At 38.2% G+C, this 22,494-nt stretch overlaps 1 protein-coding gene across 1 annotated transcript in view; it reads left to right on the forward strand.

Moving 5' to 3' along the window:
- ADCY8 (adenylate cyclase 8 (brain)) overlaps positions 1–22,494 on the forward strand; it is a 131,872-nt gene that overhangs the window by 91,904 nt on the left and 17,474 nt on the right. The window contains 5 exon segments of the mRNA XM_010576916.1: positions 3,709–3,809; positions 11,007–11,208; positions 14,506–14,595; positions 15,980–16,158; positions 19,008–19,089. Coding sequence (XP_010575218.1) covers positions 3,709–3,809; positions 11,007–11,208; positions 14,506–14,595; positions 15,980–16,158; positions 19,008–19,089 — 654 coding nt within the window.

The following is a 22,494-nucleotide window of genomic DNA, read 5'->3' on the forward strand; positions in this document are numbered from 1 at the left end:
TGTTTCGTGGTTTTTTTCATTATAAAACAATTGCAGACAGCAGATTTATGCTAGCAATGAAAGTACCATTTTGCTTCCTTTAAGGTTTCAAAAGGTAAAAAAAAAAAAAATAAAATTCTGGAATCAGCATGCCCAAAACTACCATGGGAGCTACCACATCTCCTGGTTTACAATCATTTAAACAACTGGTATGTCACAGCAGTTTAAGCCGTTGGTACATCTTCCCACTCCTCTCTTATCTCATTGCTCTGTGTCCTTCTTGGTGATAGAATAATTGTAGATTCCACAGCAAGGAGTAGCAGTTGCATTAGCAAATGGGTTATCTCCGTGAGGCAGTATATGTATTTCCACATGAATTTTGTGATACTTCATTTTTTAGAGGATTTGTGCAGGATCCACAGCTGGTATATTTTATAGATTCTTTACCCAAATGGATTAGTCATTACTAACCTGTATTTCACTCATTAGCATTTGATATCTCATTCAGAGACTAATTCACTCTCAATTTTGCTAGAGGTTATTTTCACAAATAGGATGTAGGCAGATAGAGCAAAAGACTCATCACAGGAGAGTACTTCTAATTGTAGCACAAAAATACGCTAAGGGTTTCCAAATATGTAATAGCTCATAAGGAAAATCTGATACTACTTTAAATGATTTCCAATAATTAAAAGATATCATCATGATACTCCACATTAATAGCAGTGACTTGGAAATATCAGTACCATGTACTTTTGTACAGGCTAAAGCATAGTAACAGGGCAGGGAATTTTACATGCTGGTAGGGTTTTTGTTAAGGAAAGTTTCCAATGCAAAGATTCATATAAAGATATTCTATGTCTTCCTGCATATTTGTATTGGGATCATAAATCAGACTGGGCTTAGAGGTGAAGTGTCTACATATTTTCTGTGAGGTAAGCACACTTAAAATATCAAAAGGGCTTTGAATTTCATAGTACAGGTTTTCTTAGGCCAAATATTGGGCCTAAATACCTGAGGTTCTGCTTCAGAATTTCTGATAAGTTAGATTAATAGAAATTATATTAGTAGGAAACAAACTTTGCCCTTCCTGCATGCTGCATCCTTGCAGACATGGGCCTTGCCTCTTTCCTTCAACCCAGAAACTTCCATTGGCACGAAGGTCTGTAAGAAACACTTGGCAAACTCTGGGCCTGTTCAGCATCTTCTTTGCTGTCATTGGTCAACAACTGGATCTGTGTCTACTCTTTGGTCTTCTCAGGAGTTCATCCATCTCTTCTGCCTTGGGCTTCCTGATACATATTCTGCCACTCCCCTGTACTGCAGAAGCTTTTCCAATGGCACAAACACCATTGAAGAAAAAAAAACAAACAAACATGGTCTCTCTTTTCATCCATAAGGTCCTACCAAAGTCAAAGAGCAGCAGTGGGGATAAAACCAAACCCCCTCCTCCCCAGTACACAAACACTTTCTCTAGGTGAACATATAAAGCCTGTTGTATTACCGGTACTCCCCTTTCAAAGAGCCCTGGGAAAAGAGAGGAGAGGTGGGGAATAAGCAGTGTTACTTGGCAGAAAAAACCTGCCCTTTCTTACGCAAGCTCAGTTTCAGCTCGCTGGCTCCCGCAACAGCGCCGGCAAATGGCTCGAGTCCCGTGGGAAGCAGGGCGAGCCTTCGCTACGCCATCAGCACGTCATGCCAGCGCAGGTAGGTCTGTGGGATGTTGCAGCTAAGGTTTTCATTGCAGAGCAGGTCACATTGCGACTCTTCCCACCACCCTATGTAGCTCTAGTTGGCTACATGCCTCCCCATACTTAATGGAAGTGCCTTGAGGCTTAGGCTATCCTTCAATTAATTCTCCAAGTCATTAAAGGGTAGACTGCTACAGAAATGCTACGTTTATCATTAGCGTTGGTGCTGCCTCAGAGATGCTAACAATTTCTTATCACAACATTGTTACTGATTAGACCGCAGCATTCATCCTTTTGACATAATGCTCAACACAGCAGGCAATTCCATGTTTGTGTTTCATTCAATTAGTCTGCTATAATTTCCCTAAGGAACAGTTGGAATTTCATGTTATATTTCAAGGAACGTACCTTTCTTTTTCCCTTTGGTTCTTTTTCTACTGCAACCAAAAAAAGCCCTGGTCCATTATTTAAGTGGACTAATGCAGTTCTGTTTTCCAGCACATGAAATCAGGGTCAATGCCTCTGTGCTTCCAGCAGCAAAATGGAGTTGCCTGTGAGCACTATCGAAAATCGTGTCAAAGTGACACTGCTTCTGCCAACAGCAGGCACAGGGTATAATCACAGCAAAGGAGGAGTCAAAATGAGGGGTGCCAACAAATAATCCCCCTCTCTCACTCATAACAAATGGGAGCAGGAAAGAGAGAAGCCTTTTTCCCATTTCAGGAGCTTGAGGCTGTTTTGACCAGCTGTTTATAACTAAGATGAAGTCCCTACTGAAGATCCATGTAGTAAATATAGGCTAAGTCTGGATAGGATCTTCCTTCAAGAGCAGATTAGCTATAAAATGTAGTTCATAGCTGAACTCTCTCAATGTATGTTCCTGATACATTTCTTAATTGGTTTTAATTTTTCTCTATTATAATGCTCTCTAGGCATTTATAATTGCAGTTTGCTTTATTTCCAAATTGCTGGAGAAAGTTTCTGAAACCTGATGTCTCTTTGACTCTGATTTCCTTTTGTTCTGCGTAACTCTCAGCACCTCCAAAACCGCGGAAGATTAAATAAAATAGAGCTATTGCTCAGAGAAGGAAAAATGACTGGGGCAGGCATCTGTGGGATTTTTTATTAGGTGAATAAAATTTAGTGGCATCAGTATAGGATAAAGAGGTTTACAAAAAAATATGTTCATGGACCAATCTTCATCTGCTGTAAACAATTGGAGCTTAACTGACTTAGCAGTGATAGATACCAGCTGAGGACTTGGGTAAGGTTTCCACTTTAAGTGATCCACCGTGATTCACCAATGTATCCATTACTCCTTTTCTTGGTAACACCTATAAAGGGGGAACCTGCTAGCATTTTCAGTGGTTTGATATGCTGTAGAAAAATATTTCTGCAATAAATCATAATAATAATACACCTGCAATGGTCTTTTACATAATACTACCTTCATTTTCTCCTTGGAGAAAGCCCATATTGCCAAGTTTCTGCACAGCCTCTGGATAAGTTAGGGTACAGAGATCATGACCCACATCCCAAATAATCACGGAATGTCCCAAACGATGTACTTTTCTTAAAAAATAAAAGTAAAAAAGAAAACAGAATGGCCTCAATTTGGCAAGCATGGAGACACCTCTGTGACATCATGCATGCAGAGCTGCAGCTGACTTCAGTGTTTGCCTTCAGGTGAGGAAACCCATGGTTCCTCTGGTTAAGCTACTAAGTATTTAGTATTCAGCTCAGCAACACAAGCCCCTAGTATCTGCCTGGAAATTTTTAAAGCAAATAATTTTGTAAGAGAGGCAACCAAGTAAAACAACTTTGTATTGCAAATTACAGAGTTTTGCTCTCTTGGATAAAGTGTTTTACCAGCTTATTAATGATTTATTTGTTGTGTTTCATTTCTAAAAACAAGTTCAGGTTTATCGATATATTAGCTCTTCCTGCTAATTTCCCCGACGTCTCCTATATGCATCAGTCTTTATGAAACTACTACACGGGTTAACAGCTAATTTACTTTTTTTTTTTTTTATTCCAGTATTCACAAATGCGGGATGAAGTATTCAAATCAAACTTGGTGTGCGCCTTTATTGTTCTTGTATTTATCACCGCTATCCAAAGCTTACTTCCCTCTTCCAGGTAAATACAGAAATATATCTCTATATATCTGAAAGTGCTCGTGGGGAAACAGCGGGATAACATTTCTAGGAGTGATGTGGAATGAACCAATAAAATCACTTTTTTCCCCGATATTAATTACTTTTGTATCACGTTATCTGCAGCTACATGTTTTCATGTGAGACAGTAACATCTACTGACATTATGTCATTATGTTTTTAAGCAGAACTCCCACTGACATAAGTGGGAACTTTGGATTACAAAAGTTTAACAAAATATGGCCTGCTGGTTGCAGTGTTGAAGTAAAACATGATCCAGACTTACAAAACTGCCTCTTTGCTAAGTGACTGGTAATCACCTTGGGAATCAGTGATTATTTTGGTTTTGTTTATTACGTGCTACATAAGAAAATTGTACTGCTGTGTTTTGTTGCTGATGATATGTGTTACCCAGCTGGGGAAAGCAATCTTGTGCCATGAAGAAGAAGGAAGGAGGTGGTCTGGTAGATCTTTTCTCACTTCTGCTTTTATCTGAGGCTGGCCATGCAACAACTTCCTATCAAGGTGATGAAAATGTGACATATCTGAGACTTCTGTGTCCACATGTTTCACACAGTCAAACCCATCAATTAGCATTTTTGTCTGCTATTTAATAGCGAGAACACAAGAGTGTGTACAAGGACTAAGGTCGGTTTTCTAGCATCATAGCAGAGCCAGCAGCACATGACTGCCACTAAAACATGCCCCTGGTCCCATTTGGTCTTTGGCAGAGCAAGTGTTAAAATGGAAATGCCCAGATGAACATAGTTCTCAGGTGGTTTCTAACACTGAGATGAACCTTAACTTATGGATGCCTGTAGAATAACCTTGAAAATACCGTATTTGTATAAGAAATAAGACATTTACTGTGTTACAGTCATGCGGCAATATTTCCTGGATCATCTCTGGAAGACCTGGCTCACCACATTTATGTCTGAGAATACCAAAATGGTGGTTAGAAGCAGGCAGGCAATGGCACTCTGTAGCAGTGGTGTTCCATGGATTTTGTAGTTCTCAGCTGGGAAAGTACCCAGAGTAGTACCTGACCTTCTGCTGTTCTTTATGTGCTACATTGCTCTAGTACTAATAAGTTTGTTTGCTTCTTTAAAGTTCTTCTCCCAATGCACATCCAAAATTCTTCACTTCTGGTAGTGTTCTTTTTACTGTTTTCTTAGTATGTGGAAGAAGATTTATGGTTCTTATTAATGGAACCTGTTTTCCAAAAAGATTTCTGCTGCTATATCAATCACTGCTATACCAGCAAAAAAACCCATGGCTTTTTTCCTATCTGCACAGATTCATCTCTATTAATTCTCATGGGGGTGTCTAGTGCCATTGCAATTAGGGGAGAAGGAGTCATATAAGCACATTGCCTGCAGCTGTCTCACTTCTTGGTTTCCCGTCTTGCACAGTAGTCTTGTGTTTTCCCCCGCACTTCAGAAATGCTCTGGGGACTTTTTTGTCACTGAATGTTAAAGAGGCTGTAAATATAAATACGTTCAAATAAAGATTAGATAAATTCTTACAAGATAAGATCAGCAGAGGTTTTTAAACGAAAGTATGGAACCTTGGCCTCAAGAGTGCCCTTAAAGGTTGATTGCTGGAACCTGGGAAGATATTTAGGGAAAGGATATTTACCACTATCCCTTTTGTGAGAGAAGATTTGGAGCCACATGGATGCTTCATGGAAGTTCGTATGTTCTTTGAGGAACTGCAGATCACAGTCAAGATTTGAGAAGGGACATTTTGGTCTTCATTTTTCAAGTTCTGATACTCTGCTTCAAAAAATGTGTTTCAGTCTTAAAAAACATGCCTGTTAAATGAGCGGAGGTCAACAGCTGAGCAACCCTAAAATAACAGGATGAGGGGTTTTGAGTGAGAGGGCTTGAATATGCTTAAATGTATTGAATGAGGAAATAATCTGGAAGTTCAGATTTCCTAAATTCCAGTTCTAAAAACAAATCAAGGTATGAGCACATGAACATGCTATCACAAAGTTAGGCAGGATTTGGATTCAGAGAGTCTTGGAGATAACTTCATGCTCATCTGTTATACCTCCTGTAGATATCAGAGAAGTAAACTACTACAGTGGAAAAGCATGGACATCATTTCCATGGAACAATTACCAAACTATAGTTCACACTCCTCGTGGTGACTTACCCATTTCCTAACACCACACTTAAGTGTCTTTCAATGAATGCTTCAGAGCTCTGCTGAACAAGGATGGAATTTTGTGTTTGTTTAAGTACATGTTTGAATATTTTTCTGAGCTGAGTCTTTTGGGGATTTCTAGAAGTTCGGTGAAAGAAAACATTATTCAAATCTTCATAAAACATATCTTACTAAGGATCTTCAGGGATTTTCTCACATAGGTTGTCTTTGTGTGTTAAAGAAGGGAATCATCTTTCTATTGTTGCATCTACTGTGTATCGGAGTTTCAGAATTTTATCTCAGTTTATATCTGTCTCCCGTAGGATAAATATTTGATCCATTCATACTTTTGCCTGACAGGGCAGGCACACCACTGAATTTAAAAATCTTTGCAATAGTTTTCATTCTTTGAAATATTGAGTTGGGGAAATTACTCTGACATAAATTAATGCCATATTTCTGCTGTAATTATCCTCTATGAAGCCATTAAGTTACATTGCCAACCTTGCAGTGATTCATCTTCTCCATCTGAGAGGCCTGGGAGTTTGATTAATTTCCTGCAATGAACTTTCTATATGCTCACATGGGCAATAGATCATACTAGAGCAGACTGCTGAACTACTCTTATTTCTGTTAGTTTTTCACTGGGTTATTCCTGTGAGGGGAGAAAACCAGGTTTCAAACCGTTGTTCATTTAAACATCTGCATCGTCTGTTTTGCATAAGTTTTCCTTCTGGTTCAACTCTTGATTTGTGACTGTACACAAAGAAGAGGGAAGGCAAAAGCTCCATTTAAAACTTCATTTGATCTTGACAGTAAGGCAACCCCTAGAAAGAAAAGCACTTGGTCTTGAATCTCTTCTTGGATGAAGAGGGGCTCCAACCCAGGTGTCCTAGTTCTGGGAGAAGTTCATGGACAGAGGAATATTATGGCTCTTTGTTCCTATCCCTCTAACCTTGGCTACGTCTTCTGCTGTACTTGTTCCTATCAGCATGCTGCCAACAAAATCTTAGCACAGATACTGGATTGATCCTCTAGGAGGTCATAGGTGTGCAGACTTCAGTTTTGTTTTTATCTCAAGCAGTCTTAGACAAGAGACAAACACATCAATGTTCAACTGAGCAGCTACAGTGGAAGAATTTTTGTAGCCTATATATTTATTATGAACAAATACAAGGCCATGGTTTCTCAGGCACCTAAGCAGATTACGTTGCATTTTGGATTCATATCCCAGACTTAGGTCCCTAGATGCTCCCTTTATAGTACCTTAATTCAACAGCACTTGGTCTTACATGTAGAGTTTGGCAATCCAAAATAAGAACTCACGTTTAGTGTCCTCAGGTCTGACCTCATGAGGCTTGACCCTAATCTTTTTGACAGCCTTAATTTAGTTTCATTTAGAGCTGGATCATGCTAGGTCTGCAGAATTAGTAGGCTACATCTGCATATATAGACTGTCTATATATATATCTGAGATATAGATAGAAACTATCAGTTCCAAAGAGGATCTCAGTCATTTGGCTTTGGAAAGCAAGAAGGCTATTGCAGAATACTGCTGTAGTGTGGGAAACAAGGAATTCATCTCACATAACTAACTGTCAGTGTCTGTACCCTAGGTTCTAAGTATAGCCACTAGAGAACGGGTCAATCAGCGGACCTGAATAAATCTAAGAGACTGCTGTGCAGTGAGATGAATTGTATCCTAAACTACACAGCTTTCTTGAAGAGCCTTCTTGACTCCCTTGACTAGTTCTCCATGAACATAATGTCCAACTTTTGCCTGCCTTTATTGACTGTCTCTCCTTGGCTTTCTGTGTATTTTCACAGAGAGAAGCTGCTCTCAAGGCATTGTTTATTGTGCCTCTACTTGGTAGCCTTGGGACTTTCATTCAGCAAGTTCTGAGACTTCCCACAAAACTTTTAGGCACACAGGATGAAATCTGTGTCTCCTGCTCCAGTCTTTGTTTCCTCATTGTTCACTCTTCCCTTCATAATACAGTCTGTTTTTACTGGCCACATTGTTTCTTCTTTCAAAAGCAAGCTTTACTTCTGGGTGAGGTCGCTGGAGAGGATGGGACTTTTTTGGGAAGCTCCACTGTGTCCAGTATTCAAGTCACACACAAAACTCTGACAAAGCTTGTTGGAGTGAAAGGCTGACCCAAGTGTAATATAACATTTCATACCAATGGTACATCATTAGAACAGTGTCAAAGCTAATATTACCACATGGAAGATTTCAAGGGAAGTTAATGCGTAATTCATCTTATTTCATTTCATTAGAGAACGGAACTTCCATTTTGATATTTTTCACATTTTCTTTCAAAATGTTTTGTAATATAATTTGGTACTACAAAAAAATACCATCTTATGCATATATATCTTACTCATAGAAGTTCAGACATGTTCCAAAAGAAAAACTCTGCTAACTACAGCCTCATTTTCTGTTTGTTATCTGTTTAACTCATTTTCTTTTCTGGACTCCTACACTGCAAGTCTCATTAATTTTGAGGTTCTGAGAGTAGAAGCTGTACATATAAGACATAGCTGAATTACAGTAAATTATTCTGAGGCTTGCATGCTGTTTTCAAAATCTTATACCTTGATCATACCTCTGTGTTAGCTTGATTAATTTTAGTAGGTGATAGACAAGAAAGTTTGAAGTAAATTGTATGTTATTCTGTCCTGATACTTTAAAGGAGTCATTGTGCCAGCAAGTCTGTTTGGATGATCAGAAAGGAATAGTGTTTATGCAAATACTGTTTTTAAAACACAATCAGATTTAATGTGTATGAATCTCTATCATCACAGATGAATTAAGGCATTAAAAATCAGAACATTCTTGTGAAAGATAATATTTAAAATTAAGCGTGCTAAAGCATACGGAAGTACAGTTTTGCAATTAAATCTCTTTCAGTTTGACACCGGTACCTCATATGTTATTTATGGCTTTTCCCTCAACGTGACCAACATTTTCCCACATATACCCTGACTTATGCCTAATTTTTTCAAAAAAACCCCATATTTCCTTTTGAACATAATCATTTTCATTTATCCTGTTTTCTCAAGGTATTTTCTACAAACATGAGTACTGTGAGGAAGATGTACTTAGAGTTTTCTTATAAACTACCCAGTGCATCTTTGGTGTCTCCTTAGTGCAAATATTTTGGACTCTGTCCATCAGCTACAAATATGGCCAGAGCTAAGGAATGGCAGTTCCCTCACAGACTGATTCTCAAGCTTCTCCTGCTATGTCCATATATCCTCTCCTGCCATTATCTCAGTGTGGTTTCCTCTTCGCTTTGATTAAATACCTATTAGCTTATGGTGAAATTTTTTAGAGCGAAAGCTTTAGTTAATAGGCTCAAACCACATATTTGAATTAAGATCTGTATGAGTTTAGAATTTGCTCTTCTAAAGCCAAATCTGAATAGCCTGGAATTGAGGAGAATTTCAGTTAGATTGAGAAATAGTCCACTGAGATTCAGGGAGTGGATCTGGCTGACCTACTAAAAATGAGGGAAAAAAAAAAGCTATGTTGTTTTCATTTCTATTTCCAACTGACACCCTTAAATTTGTCTTGCTGTAGGGCTCAAATATACAAATAGCATTGTGCCCTACCCAAAGATAAGAAGGATAGGTGATGTGTAGCAAAATCTGAAACCATGTTTTCAATAAGACAAAACATATGTTCACAGAAGGCTTAATGAGCAGGGTAGAGCTTGCCTCCATTCAGGCACCTGCAAGTGCAGAAGTCTGCCTGGAGCACCCTGATAGTCCACTTTCAAAGAAATTTTTTCTGTGAGACATTATGATTAAATCACTGTAGTGTACTGGCACATGTACAACTAGGTTATGAGAAAATTTAATTACTTAATTCAAAGCCTCAAGTTTAATCATTCTCCTTATAGCAAAAAGGCAATGGGAAAGCAGAGGGAAGAGGGGAGAGGTTTGCAGGAGCAGTGGAGTTACTTTTATTTTGCATGGGTTTGATCTTTGCGAAAAGAGACACAGAAGGACAATGATAGACACAAATGGGGACAAAAAACTTGACTTGTGAAGTGCCGGGTGCTTTCTTCTCAGCAAAGTAAACAATTTACTGCCTTTATGAACCTTCTCAGTTACTTAATTGACTTCAGTTCCCAGATTTAAGCAAGAAAAAGGAATAAATTTAGAAAACTATAATGAAAGTTGGACTAGAAGAAATTATGGCTTTTAACAGTTTATTCAAAGGAATTGAGCTGTCTATTCTGTGTATGATCTTAACAGTACTTGATTAAGGATCACATTTGCAAGAACAAAGTTTATAGGCTATGCCAAACAACATGTTTTATTTAAACATGTTTGTATCATAGAACACCTTTTCATCTGCTTTATATTTTAAAGGGCTTCCATGAAAACAGTAATGCTTTTGCTTTTTTAGAAACCAGTGAGATTCTTAGCTGCAGTTGACCCACTACTAACTAAAATGAGGGGAATCTTGCATTTCTGTAATTACTATATCCTGACTTACACCAGAAATTAGGCTGCATTATTGTACTCACCTTAGAGTCTATGACCCTCAATATAGTGTGAGTTTAAGACACCTGTGATGTCTTGTATGCAAAATAACACTGTACTAAACTGCCCCCAAACTAGTCTACTAGAGTGGGAACCATCTTATGCAGAAGTGGCATCAGGATCCTACAGGCTGAATAGATTTGCTCTGAAATAAACTTAAGGGACAACTGAGTCCCAAAAGAAAGGACATGCCTGCCACTCAGACTCTATCTAGACAGATAGAGGCACTGACAGTGAATTCCCTGGCTTACTTCTTCAACAGCAGTTTCTCAGCAAGAAATCATGCAAAGCAATAGCAGACCTATGGAACATGAACAAATCTTTGTTTTCTCTGTTTTTTTTCCTGGACTAATTGTCTCAGATTTATAACAACTCATTTCTCCTGGTCTTAACTGTTTACACATTTATTTTTATTAGCAGTGGTATTGTATTGAGGTTTAATGCTGAGTTCTCTTTTTTTTTTTCTTCCCAGGGTGATACCAATGGTTATTCAGTTTTCTATTCTGATTATGCTGCACTCCGCTCTTGTGCTAATCACTACAGCAGAGGATTACAAATGTTTACCCTTAATGCTCCGGAAAACTTGCTGCTGGATTAATGAGACCTACCTGGCCAGGAATGTCATTATATTTGCATCCATTCTGATTAATTTTCTTGGAGCTATCATCAATATTGTAAGCTTATAGGGAACCAGGAAATATTATACAGGAAAAGATGATTTATGAATTATTAAGCTTGCCACAGGACTTGCTAACTAATGTGTTTATAAGCCAGATATGATTTAAATATTAAAAAAGGCAAAGTACCACAGCTTCAGGAAATTCAATCTGTTGCTTATACTACGTATTTCTGAAATATCTGATTATTTCTCCCTCGTGAGTATCATCTATTTTTAAAACCCTTTTGCTACTTTCTGTTCGATGTATCCACCCTTTGAGGACCATTTGTAATTTTCTGACATGCTGATATACTTTCTTAAAGACTGTTGATCCACGTAATCCTTATAGATATTAAATTCCTCGTCTCACAGTTCTCCCATTAATTAAATTACTAAAAAAATGATAAGTGTCAACGAACCCAGAAAATACCTTCAAAGAAAGGACAGAGCAAGTCAAGCTGAGCCAGTAACCACAGCATGTGAAAAGAAGATAAAAAGCATAAATTCTAAACATATTTTGCCTTGCTTATTTAGTAGTTTGACAAACCCTTTTGGCCTAGATTCACCTTACCAAACCATGGGCATAGGCTTTCTCAGCTTGCTTTATAGTCAGTGCAGAAAAACAGGCATGCCCAAAGATTTCTTTTGATCATGCTGGTCCCAATAAAGAGATTTTTCTCTCTCCACTGCCCACACAGCAAGTTTAGTCTGATTTGGCTCCTAATTTACACATCTCCACTAAGATTCTAAAGTGTGACAAATCTAAAGTAAAGTTTATCAGCATATCTGTGAGGAAAGGCATGTACCAAACTTTGCTTAGCAGCTTTGGTTAGATAAAAAAAGTGGTCATGCAATACTGTGGGCCTGGCTCTACACAATGTCACAGGGTAAAAAAGTGGGGTCTTGTATGCAAATACCATACAGCCCTGATTATCCTGATGTCTTCAGAAATTTGAGACAGCTTTGCATGAATTAGGCAGATTATCATGTCAAATAAGCTGGCAGGTGTTGAAGCCTGAGCCAAGAAGAAGGTAAATATCTCACACAGATTAAAAGTAACATTTGCATCACTTTTTCCTCTCGTAGGGCACCTTTTGGCTATGAATGTAGCAGTGCTTTTTCACCTGAACTTCATTCTTTGCAAATATTTATTTCCTTCTAGATGAAAACAGGAAAGTGTTTAGTGACAGTAATAACAATAGCAACTACAACACCAGAACAGCAAAAATAATTATCCTGTAATAATTAATAATAATGATGATTGTGCCACTGGAGTAAGTATGTTGAAGTCTGATACTTCAAGGGTTTGCCTCATCTTTCGCTAACAGATATGAGAATTTATTATGCTCTATTGCTGTCATTCTTCCATGAATGAATTCAAGTTGCCGATATGTGAGGACTCAGCATCTGTCTGGGTTTTTTAGTGATACCATGCAGTCGCTGATAGAAGAGTTAGTCGCAGAAAGAAGAATGCAGCCACTGATTTCTATCCTTACAGAAAAAAATATAAATACAGTAAATGACAGGAAGTTCAATAGGGCTGAAAATTTCCTGAAGATAAGGACAGTGTTACGTTAAAGTATAGATCACTAAGGACTGTTGCAGAATTTAGATTTTTTTAAATGATGTTTAACAAATATCTGTCAGGAAAGATTTTGGTAGAATTAATCTTGCTCTTGAAACAAGATCTCTAACGGGCTATCCATACGCAATTTGCTATGGATATGATGATAACAAGATCTTCCCCAGACTTGTTGTGGATTAATTTTTAAGATTGTGTGCACTGCAATCTTGTGGGATGGCTAATCCAAAAACAGTCAAAAGAAATATAATTCTTTTTAGTGTCATCCCAGTAGGTTTCTATAAAGCAGTAAACAGTTATATTTATTGTCATATATTTAGAATGGCAATGACTTAAATAATTGAGTCCTGACCTCTACAGGAAATGACAACATTAATGCAACCTCATTATTTCAAATGTCAAAATTCTGCCATAATAATAGTTTGCTCAGGAGGGACCCGCATGAATTTAAGAACAGAATGCGATACGCATCCACTGAGTTCAAATGCACCCAGTTGGAGGGGACTAAGACTCAGATACCTTTTAACAAGAGCCATAAGGCTTTGGTTCCACAAGTGCCACAAATGAGTCTTGTGGTTCTTTACATCAAGTGCATTCTTACCGTTATAAAATTAGAATACAGTTTCTGATCCTGAAGGTCTTTTAAAAAGACACTCAGAGTGGTTCTCATGGCACTCTGCCCTGCACAGGGGTGCTGTACACCTCATAAACTTTCAGAAGGTACCATTAACTATCTCTTGTCACGGAGGGCTGCACAGAGAACCTAGATAATGTTGCTGCATTGCAGAGATGAATTGCTGAAAGAACAAACAAGAAAGTTCCAAGTTCGAAATTCATTAGAATTTAATTATAAAAAATCGGGCCTCATTAAACAAACTCCCTAACTCTGTTGGAAAGACAGACAGGGGAACTAGCTTGTACGTACCAGGTTGATGAAATGACCTAGTATAAACATTCAGATTGGATTAATATATGTAACAAGAGACTCCATCTGCTTTAACTGTCAAAATATGAAACCAGTAACGATTTTTTTCTGTGTTCTAAGACCATGATGTATTGCAACTCAACACTGCTGTTTTGTTTATATTTAATACACTTGGTTTGAAATACCATTAAAATGAATGCAGGTCATAACAGCAAAAGGCAGTATTACATTCTCAAAACCATTATATCATGAATGAATTTTCATTCCCTTCCATTCTAGGCATCAGAGTTGCAGTTCTGGGCCCACATTATGTTTGGCACAAGCCAATTTTGCATGATGCCATGGGATTTTGTCCCACATCTAGAAGGATAACACTGTTCATAGCAACGTAGCAGAAGAAAAGTGCTTGCAAACAAGTGCACACACGCAGTCTGATTTTATGCTCCCAATTTAATAATTTTCTCTACAGTTTATAGCAAAATATAAACATTTTGAGAGGGTAATTCTTAAGAGTCCAACATCAGTCCTCTGAAACTCCCAGAGGAGCTTATCTTTCCCCTTTGGCAACAAGAGTGTAGGAAGGCTACTCAGATGTTGAATGTCTGTAGCATGCATAGCTTCCCCTTTTCCATTTCATCTCCACAATATGTCTTCCTCCTGTCCAATTAGTCCTTTGTGCCAGTTGGGGAGCTGGCATGGAGAGCAGCAGGTCAGCCAGCTCCATCCTTGAACCCAGCCAGCCAGACACACAAGCTCTTAGTCACCAGTGCACAATATAGTCCTGATTTTGTTTTCTTTCTTCACAGCTATGGTGTGATTTTGACAAACCGGTAGCCCTGAAGAACCAGACGTTCAATTCATCTGCATCTTTTACAGACATCTGTTCCTATCCTGAGGTATTTCTGAGGGTACTTTTGAATCTGAGGCATGGATCCACAAAGGTTACATGGCAGCCACTGCCTGGAGTCAGTGACCTGTGTACTGGTGGTGGAATCAGGTGCCCCAACAGCATTGTGAAGCTGAACCTTTGCCTCTATCTATATGCTAATAGAAAAATCAGAGGCGGGTTACAGAAGGAATTAATCTTATGGTCTAATGGGGCATTACAACCAAGTTTCAACCTTTAAGCTTCATACAGAACCTTTAAGTTGGAAACACATCCAGCAATGATTCAATGAACCTAGTGCAAAAAACCACACTACTTTATTCATATGAAGCTAATGGAGCTTACACAGCAAAACCAGCAATCATTCTGCTGTAGTTATTTTAAATTTGCATTTGGAGAAAAAAAAATCCTCTCTATGATGAGCAAGGAGGCAAAAAAGTCAATGGTTTGGTCATGTGTAGATAAAAAAAGTGTGTTGCTTAGAAAGTCATATGGCAGTGTCAAGATACTGCCAGGAGTATGCTGCAAATTGCAGGGATCGAGACTTTCCTACAGAGGAACTGTACTAAAGAAAAACTCTACTTAGGAAAATGAATGCTATCTCTCCTAAAGCTGTATGAAAGGAGTTAATTTAAACTACATTTGGACTGTGGGTGTTGATGTTGCTATTTTAAATCTGAACAGCTCACGGCCATGATTGTCTCTCTATATCCGGTATCAGCTGCATGGATTGCATTTGACGGATGACTAATCATTGAGAAAAATGAGACAATGAAGAGGTTAGAAAATGAGATATGAATAAAATTTCCAGGCACCACCTTTTAAGAGAGTTATGTAACTAAACAAGACCTGCAATATTAAAAATAAAAATACAAAAAAAAAACAAAAAAAACCAAACAAAACCCCAAACCACCCAAACCTGTGGCTTTATCCTTTCTTCAAATAGCATGGGAAAAGGATTAAAGCAGGAATATGATTCTCCTATCCTGATTAATGTGGGTCTGGCAGAAGTTCAGAATCCAAAAGAATGTAAATTATTTTCTCTCAGTTGACTTTTCATTAGCAAAATACTACATGCAGCATCTCTCCCTTTCTTCTTTTAACTATACAGGATGCCCTTTCCCTTCTAATGCAATGAAAATACCATAAAGGCACAGTGGAGAATTTCCGCTAACATGGAAGTGTCATGCAAAATAGAGAATTTGTAATTTCACATTCTATTCTAGCAAAACCCTGATTTTCAAAGTGCCCTATACGCTAAGAAGACAGCTGAGCACTGAAATCCAGAGCAGGTTTTTTTATACTTCTGATCACTTGATCATTTATGTAGATACTTATGGAATTAACATGTAGTCACTGATCACTGAAAGTAACCAGTGCTGTTTTCTATTCAGTATTTTGTCTTCACTGGTGTGCTGGCAATGGTGACTTGTGCAGTCTTTCTCCGTCTCAACTCTGTCCTGAAGCTGGCAGTACTTCTCATCATGATTGCGATCTATTCTCTGCTGACTGAGACCATTTATGCTTCCCTTTTTCTGCAGTATGACAACTTTAACCACAATGGAGAGTAAGTGTTCACAGCCCCCTTTAGGAACTGCTTTTTAATAAGGTAATGGGTCAAGTCTTGCCACAGTGCATGCGTATTGGATAGCACCATAGTTAAGTATGGAGTGATGGTTGCAAGAGGCAATGACTAATCCAAAAAGATTTATAATGTGATTCTTTCTCAGGCCTTTTTATTAAAATGTTCATTTCATGAGGACATTCATAATGTTTGGCTTTTATGTCTCTCATAATCCATCCATATTGCTAAAAATATGCATTACAGTGCATATACATTGGTTACTTCTATTCTTGAAAGCTCCAGAGATACTGATTGAAACTCTAACCTCAATTTAAGAAAACCGTAGTGAACAATTGGTTTTTTAGGGGCATGTTTTTAACTGAGTAAAACCCAAACTATAACGTGTAGATGTGAAAGATATAAGGAATACAGGGATGATCCCATTTTGTAGGAGTGCATCTGAAGGACAGACTCTGCCTCCCAGGCTTCCTTCCCAGCAAAAGGACTTGGAGAGGACAGAATAGCCACAGTAATTTGCAGACTCAGTGCACTAAGCTTTGCAATAACTGAATCTAGAGCACCAGTGATTTAGCTCATTGAGAAAAACACTTCTTCAATCTTTGATACTTGACCAATTTAGTATTGCAGTTGCTTGTGTTTGTAAGTGCATGCCAGATGAAGATCCTCAGAATGACAGAAAAGCATGGGTTTGCAGTGCAATTAGTTCTCACAACAGCCACATCTTTACACATAGTAAGGCTCTGCAAGCATATCTTTCCTTGCTAGCTTCCTACAGTAGCAAGGTACTAAAGATTTGGGATGCAATTCCTTTTCCTAATGCCAGTTATCATCCTACAGACTAATATGACATATAGCATATTCACAGCAGGCTCCAGAAAATATGACAAATGGCAGTAATCAGCACTTTGGCTAAGTAACTATAAGTAGAAAACATAATCATTGTCTTTAATTTTTGTCACTAATCAAGCACGACAAAGAAAGATTCTCCCTTGTGTGAAAATCTTAGAGAATTTAGAGTAGTTTCTATTTCTTGTTCCCCACAGTCCAGGACATAGGGAGCTCAGCTGAGATGCTGAGCACTCAGGACAAGGATCTGAACTTCAGCTCTGACATTAGGGAGCACGAGGTTCAAAGCTGTGTGCCCAGAAATGTGTCTGTTTTCTTAGTTATACCAATTAGTTGAATAAAAGGTTTTGCAACTCCCTACAAAACTCATCTAGCTCATATATTTGTGGCTATAGCTACATTACCACAATATCCAATAACAGATGAGTTCACAACTAAGACCTTTGAGGCTGTTGCCTTTAGCCAGTGTACAAGGGGTCCTTCTGGAATGAAATCTTTGGGAGCTTGTATTTCAGACAACTTCAAAATGTGAAACATTTGAATGCCAAAATATTTGCAGATGTCAAAGATGTTTCCTTCCGGTCTTTTGCTCTATATGGATGATTCATTCCATAGTGGTACATTTCCTCACAGTAAATTCTTCATGAGACCCACAAAGTCAGTTCAGTTAGCTCTCTCACAAGAAAGTTTCCTTTCATTTTAGTCTCCATCAAGCTCTGCTCTTTCTCTCTCTAATTTCTCCATCATAGGAGTCCTTCTCTGACAAATATCACCTGATCTTTTTTTCAAAATTGCTATGGAAAATAGATTCAGGGTCTTGACTTCACTTTATTTTTAGATCTCAAGGCAGACAGAAGATTGTCCCAAAGTGTCTTCCAACTTCTTCTCCTTGTTCACTCCTTTATTAACTTTTTTCACAACTTCAAGCTTTAAGCACCTCTTAGCTATTTTCTCATCTTTCCTCACCTCTCTTCAACAAAATAATTGCCAAGTATCCATGTTCAATTTGCCTCCAAATTTAGTTCTTTCTCCCTTTTGATTTACTATAAGATTGGCCCTACCAGTTCCACAACCTCTTCTTTGATGTCTTTTCCCCTGGGAAACATGCCTTTCCAAAACCTCCTGGTATTACAGAGATACTAATTTTCTTCAGTTTTGTCATCTTTCCACATAACTGTAATTTCTCCTCATATCTGAAACCCCATTTAATTGCTTTGGACCCCTTTCCACCTTATTTTGTCACACTTTCTTCATGCTCCACACACAGCACCTCAGTGATTTCATACAGCAGATTTCATACAGCCAGTACCTTCTTGGCTCCTCTTCTTTGCTTCCCTACTGTCTGCAAGAGTTTCCTTCACTTCCCCTGTCAGAGGCAGACATTTCTTCTCTGTGCTTCTCTTTGTGACTCAGCAAAACCAGTCCTAGTTACTGTTTGCCATTTTTTTGATGCCCCCTTGATCCGCATCTTCTTCCTTAACTCACCTGTCATCTTCTCCAAACCTTTCTCACAATTGGGGCATATTTAACTTTCAGCACCTGCCTTGGGGTTCATCTTTTATCTCTAGGCCCATGCACTGGGCTTTTACTTTCACAGTCTGGAATTTTCCCTTTCCCAGCTCCAGCCTCAACCTTTCCCCATCCAGATGTCACCTCCTGTCCTGCACAGGGGCTGTGGTGTTCATGGTTATTTACCAGGCTCCCAGGAAAAGAGACTGACTGACACGCATTTGAAAGAGAAAGATCATCACCTTCTGTAGACCTACTGTAGGCTACAATTTAATTATTTCATACATTTGTCTCCAAACAGTGAGCATTCCAATTACACTCCTGTTTTCTTGAACTAATTATTGCTAAGTTAAATTTTCAAATACAGGGGATTTTTTTAAAGAACAACAAAAAGTACCAGGGTGCATTATGAAATAAAACTTCTGAACAAGTGCAATGTTGACAAATCAATAACTGTACTTTACTTTGGATTTTTTTTCCAGCACAGACTTCCTGGGTACAAAGGAGGCATCTTTACTACTGATGGCAATGTTCCTTTTAGCTGTATTTTATCACGGCCAACAGGTAATGCAAACATTTGCTTTAACCATTCCCTATATCACTTGCAATTACAGGATGTGACAATAATTACTTCAAAATACCAACTGCCTTTTTATCCACTTGAGCATATGACCTTTAACAATTTAATAAACAATATGCAGAATCTGACTAAAGAGAGCCCACACCTGACACTGCCTAGCATTCTTAAGGAACATGTGCAATATTCTATTCAGCAATATGCAAGTTATATTGCATTTTCTAATAGAAACTGAAGGAACAAATGGGACTTCATTTATCTTAGGTACAGGTACAATTCCAGTGGCATCTGACTGCATCGGTGCACTTGAGGAAGCATAAAACCAAAATGAAGAAAGGGAATAACAAACAGTAAATAATAAAACTCCCATGCTTTAGAGTAGTTTTGTATGTTCATAGAGAAATGCAAAAGATTTAAGGAAATGAGAAAAATTTGTGGCTAAGCACCAATGGTAACTTCTTTGGTTCATGGACCACTTGCAAGAATCCTTTCACATAGACCTAGATCATAACCAGGATTTAGGGGCCTCAGAGCTTTAGGCTGATATCCTCAAGGAGGAACTGCGAAACTGGGTATTTCAAGAATCCATACACAGTGCACAGGGAGAGTAAAGTATGACAAATTAAGATTTAAAACAACAAATGCATCGAGTAAAAACAACCTAAAGCAGGGTGTTTTCTCCACAGCACTTCTGGTTGGCAACCTCTAGGCTGCTGCATGCCAAACATGCTGATTTTAGGCAGTTTCTGTTCACATAAAGGCAAACGGGACCACTGCATCAAAGGAAGCAGCAACCACAAATGCCTTTAGACATTGTCCTTCATGTTCAACTTGCTTAAAGATTTTCCCTTCAAAAGCATCAGGCTGATTAATACCAGCATTTCTCAATCCTAATTTGAGTGAGGCAATGAGAGAGGAATGTTGCTGTGATGAATAACACAGTATTATACACTTTATTACAATACTACAATAACTTTATAAGTTGTGCAAGTACCTACAGGCTCTGTTCTTTCCATAGGAGATCAAAAAGAAGGCAACACGTAAAAATTCTAGTAATTTTCTTCCTTTTTATCTTTTTTTTGAGGAAATGAGGAGTGAGTGAGTAGGGGAAGCAGGAGATGAAATGCGCTTTGTGCCCAGATTTAAGTTTGATGGAATACAATGTACTTTGACATATCTTTACCAAGACATAAAGCCCGTATAGGAAAAATATACAACAAATAAGAACTGAACATAACAGATTCATGATAAACCATATAATATTCCCAATGATTCTTAACATATGCAAAGATACAAATCTAAGGGTTGGAAATTGTCTAAAGTGAGAGCAAGTACGAAGAAAGAAAACACTAAACGAGTTTAGGTAGAGCAAGGATTAGGCAGAATCCATTCAATGATCTTTAGGATCACAATTCTGAGTGTAAATGTCTGTCTTCTACAAAAGCCTGATCTGGGGTGTTTAAGAGTATTTTCCAGTGCAGAAGCCTGTTAGCACAGCACAGCCTTTTTCCATTTTATTAATATTCCTTGTTCCATAAAAGAGGATGGCTGCACTCAAACTACCATTGGAAACGGTCCCTGAGACATGCTAACTCCTGCACGTTCTCCCAAATGATTCATAGGGCCACTCTGTCAATTTAACAATACCCATTGGCAGTGCCCAGGAACATTTCCTTGTATTGTTTAATTTCTTATTATAGAGTTAACCTAAAGGCCTCTGTATAAATGCCAACTAAAAAATATATAAAAATTTCATCCAGAGCGCATTAAAAAAAAAAATCTCTTCAATAGTCTGAATTGATGGGGAGCACAGTAAGTCCAATAAAGCCGTTCTCCAGCACAGCTTTGCTTCTCACAAACTGCAAAAGTATTCTGAAGTAGAATAGCTTAAAACTTGCCTCATTCTAGGTGGATTTACAAAAAAGATTACTTTTGTAAGGTTAAATTCATGGGCCTTTAATTTCTGAACAACTAACTACTGTTCTCTATCCATTGTGATTTGAAGTTAATCCCCACTTTTCTACACAGAATTTTAAGTGAGATTCAAGAAAAAGTTGTGTGAGACTGCCTAATTAGACTCAGGGCATTCTTAAAATCTTACATGCACTTCAGCCAATAAATCTCAAGAGTCTCTTGTGCTAAACCTGTAATTAAAAGTAGTTGTGTTACTATTACATGACATCAGGCTAAATAGACTAATTCCCTATTAGAAATCCAATTTCATATAGAAGCACATCTTTTTAACATGAGTAATATGTATTTTACAGCAGTGTTTCTGCAAACTAAACGTGAAAAAAAAAAGCACATGAAAGAAGTGTTGTGGATAATTTTGAGGCTAAACTTACTCTGTTGTAAAATGTCTTCATTTACTGCTTTATCTTTTTAATGAGTTAAGTAGAACATTTTGTATGGACATAAACTATCCCTTGAAATCCTATCAAAACACAATACCATATACAGTCTTCTCTACTAGAAATGTATCTCTAGTGAAAACACACAGTATAAATAGCTTATTAACCCCGAGTGAAACCTTCTGCCATGGCTTTAAAAGGGAAGGTCTTAACAATTGCAAAGAGAGAATAAAACTACCTACAGCAGACTCAATCCTTCCTCTCCCTTCACCCCAATTAGACCGAAAAAGATGCATTATAAAACAGAGGGCGAAATCCTCTCTGGTTTCTTTTAGATTGTAGATCTGAGAGTAGATGGTGCCTACACCAGATGAGTGTTCTGGTGTAGGCAAGTGTTGACTGACTGGTTTGCTCCTCTGCTTCTGGGGCTCTTTGGTACAAAGGAAGATTTGAACCCTGACAGGGCAGGCACAGACAGCTGTGTACCTGATAACCTCTGGATGGCAGGGCTGCAGCTTGGCTCTGCAGAACCTTGTGGGAAGGGAGGAAGGACTGACATCCCTACACAGCAATTTTTCTGCAACAGTCATGACCCTCTGAACCTTCTTCATGCTTGGGAAAAAGGGGAGGAATGAGGAAATGCAAAGAGGACATTGTTCTAATTGAAAGAGAAAAAGAGAGGGGGAGACATACCTAATTCTGGTATTATGCTTCAGGACTCTTCTTTACCTTTTCTATATTCAGATTTTAGTGTAGTGAAGAAAGGATATTTGCTTGTTTTATCTGGAGTTTTTGAGTGGTTTCGGTAGTTGAAAGTGTCCCTTTGGGATGTAAATACTCTTTTCTTATTCTTTAAGGAAGAGTATGTTGTCCTTCAAATGCTGATCCTTACCTGGTGCTTACCTTGCATGTGGCAATTGTCTGCAGAGCAGTTGGGTTGTACACCATTTAGAGGACATAGGTAGTGTTAGGCCTTCTGTATAATACATCTTCTCTATTTTCTTCACTCACTATTGAAATTAGGGGTGTTTTGTAGAGCTG

Source organism: Haliaeetus leucocephalus, unplaced genomic scaffold (assembly GCF_000737465.1).
Source record: "Haliaeetus leucocephalus isolate CR32 unplaced genomic scaffold, Haliaeetus_leucocephalus-4.0 Scaffold555, whole genome shotgun sequence".
NCBI classification, from domain to species: Eukaryota; Metazoa; Chordata; class Aves; order Accipitriformes; family Accipitridae; genus Haliaeetus; species Haliaeetus leucocephalus.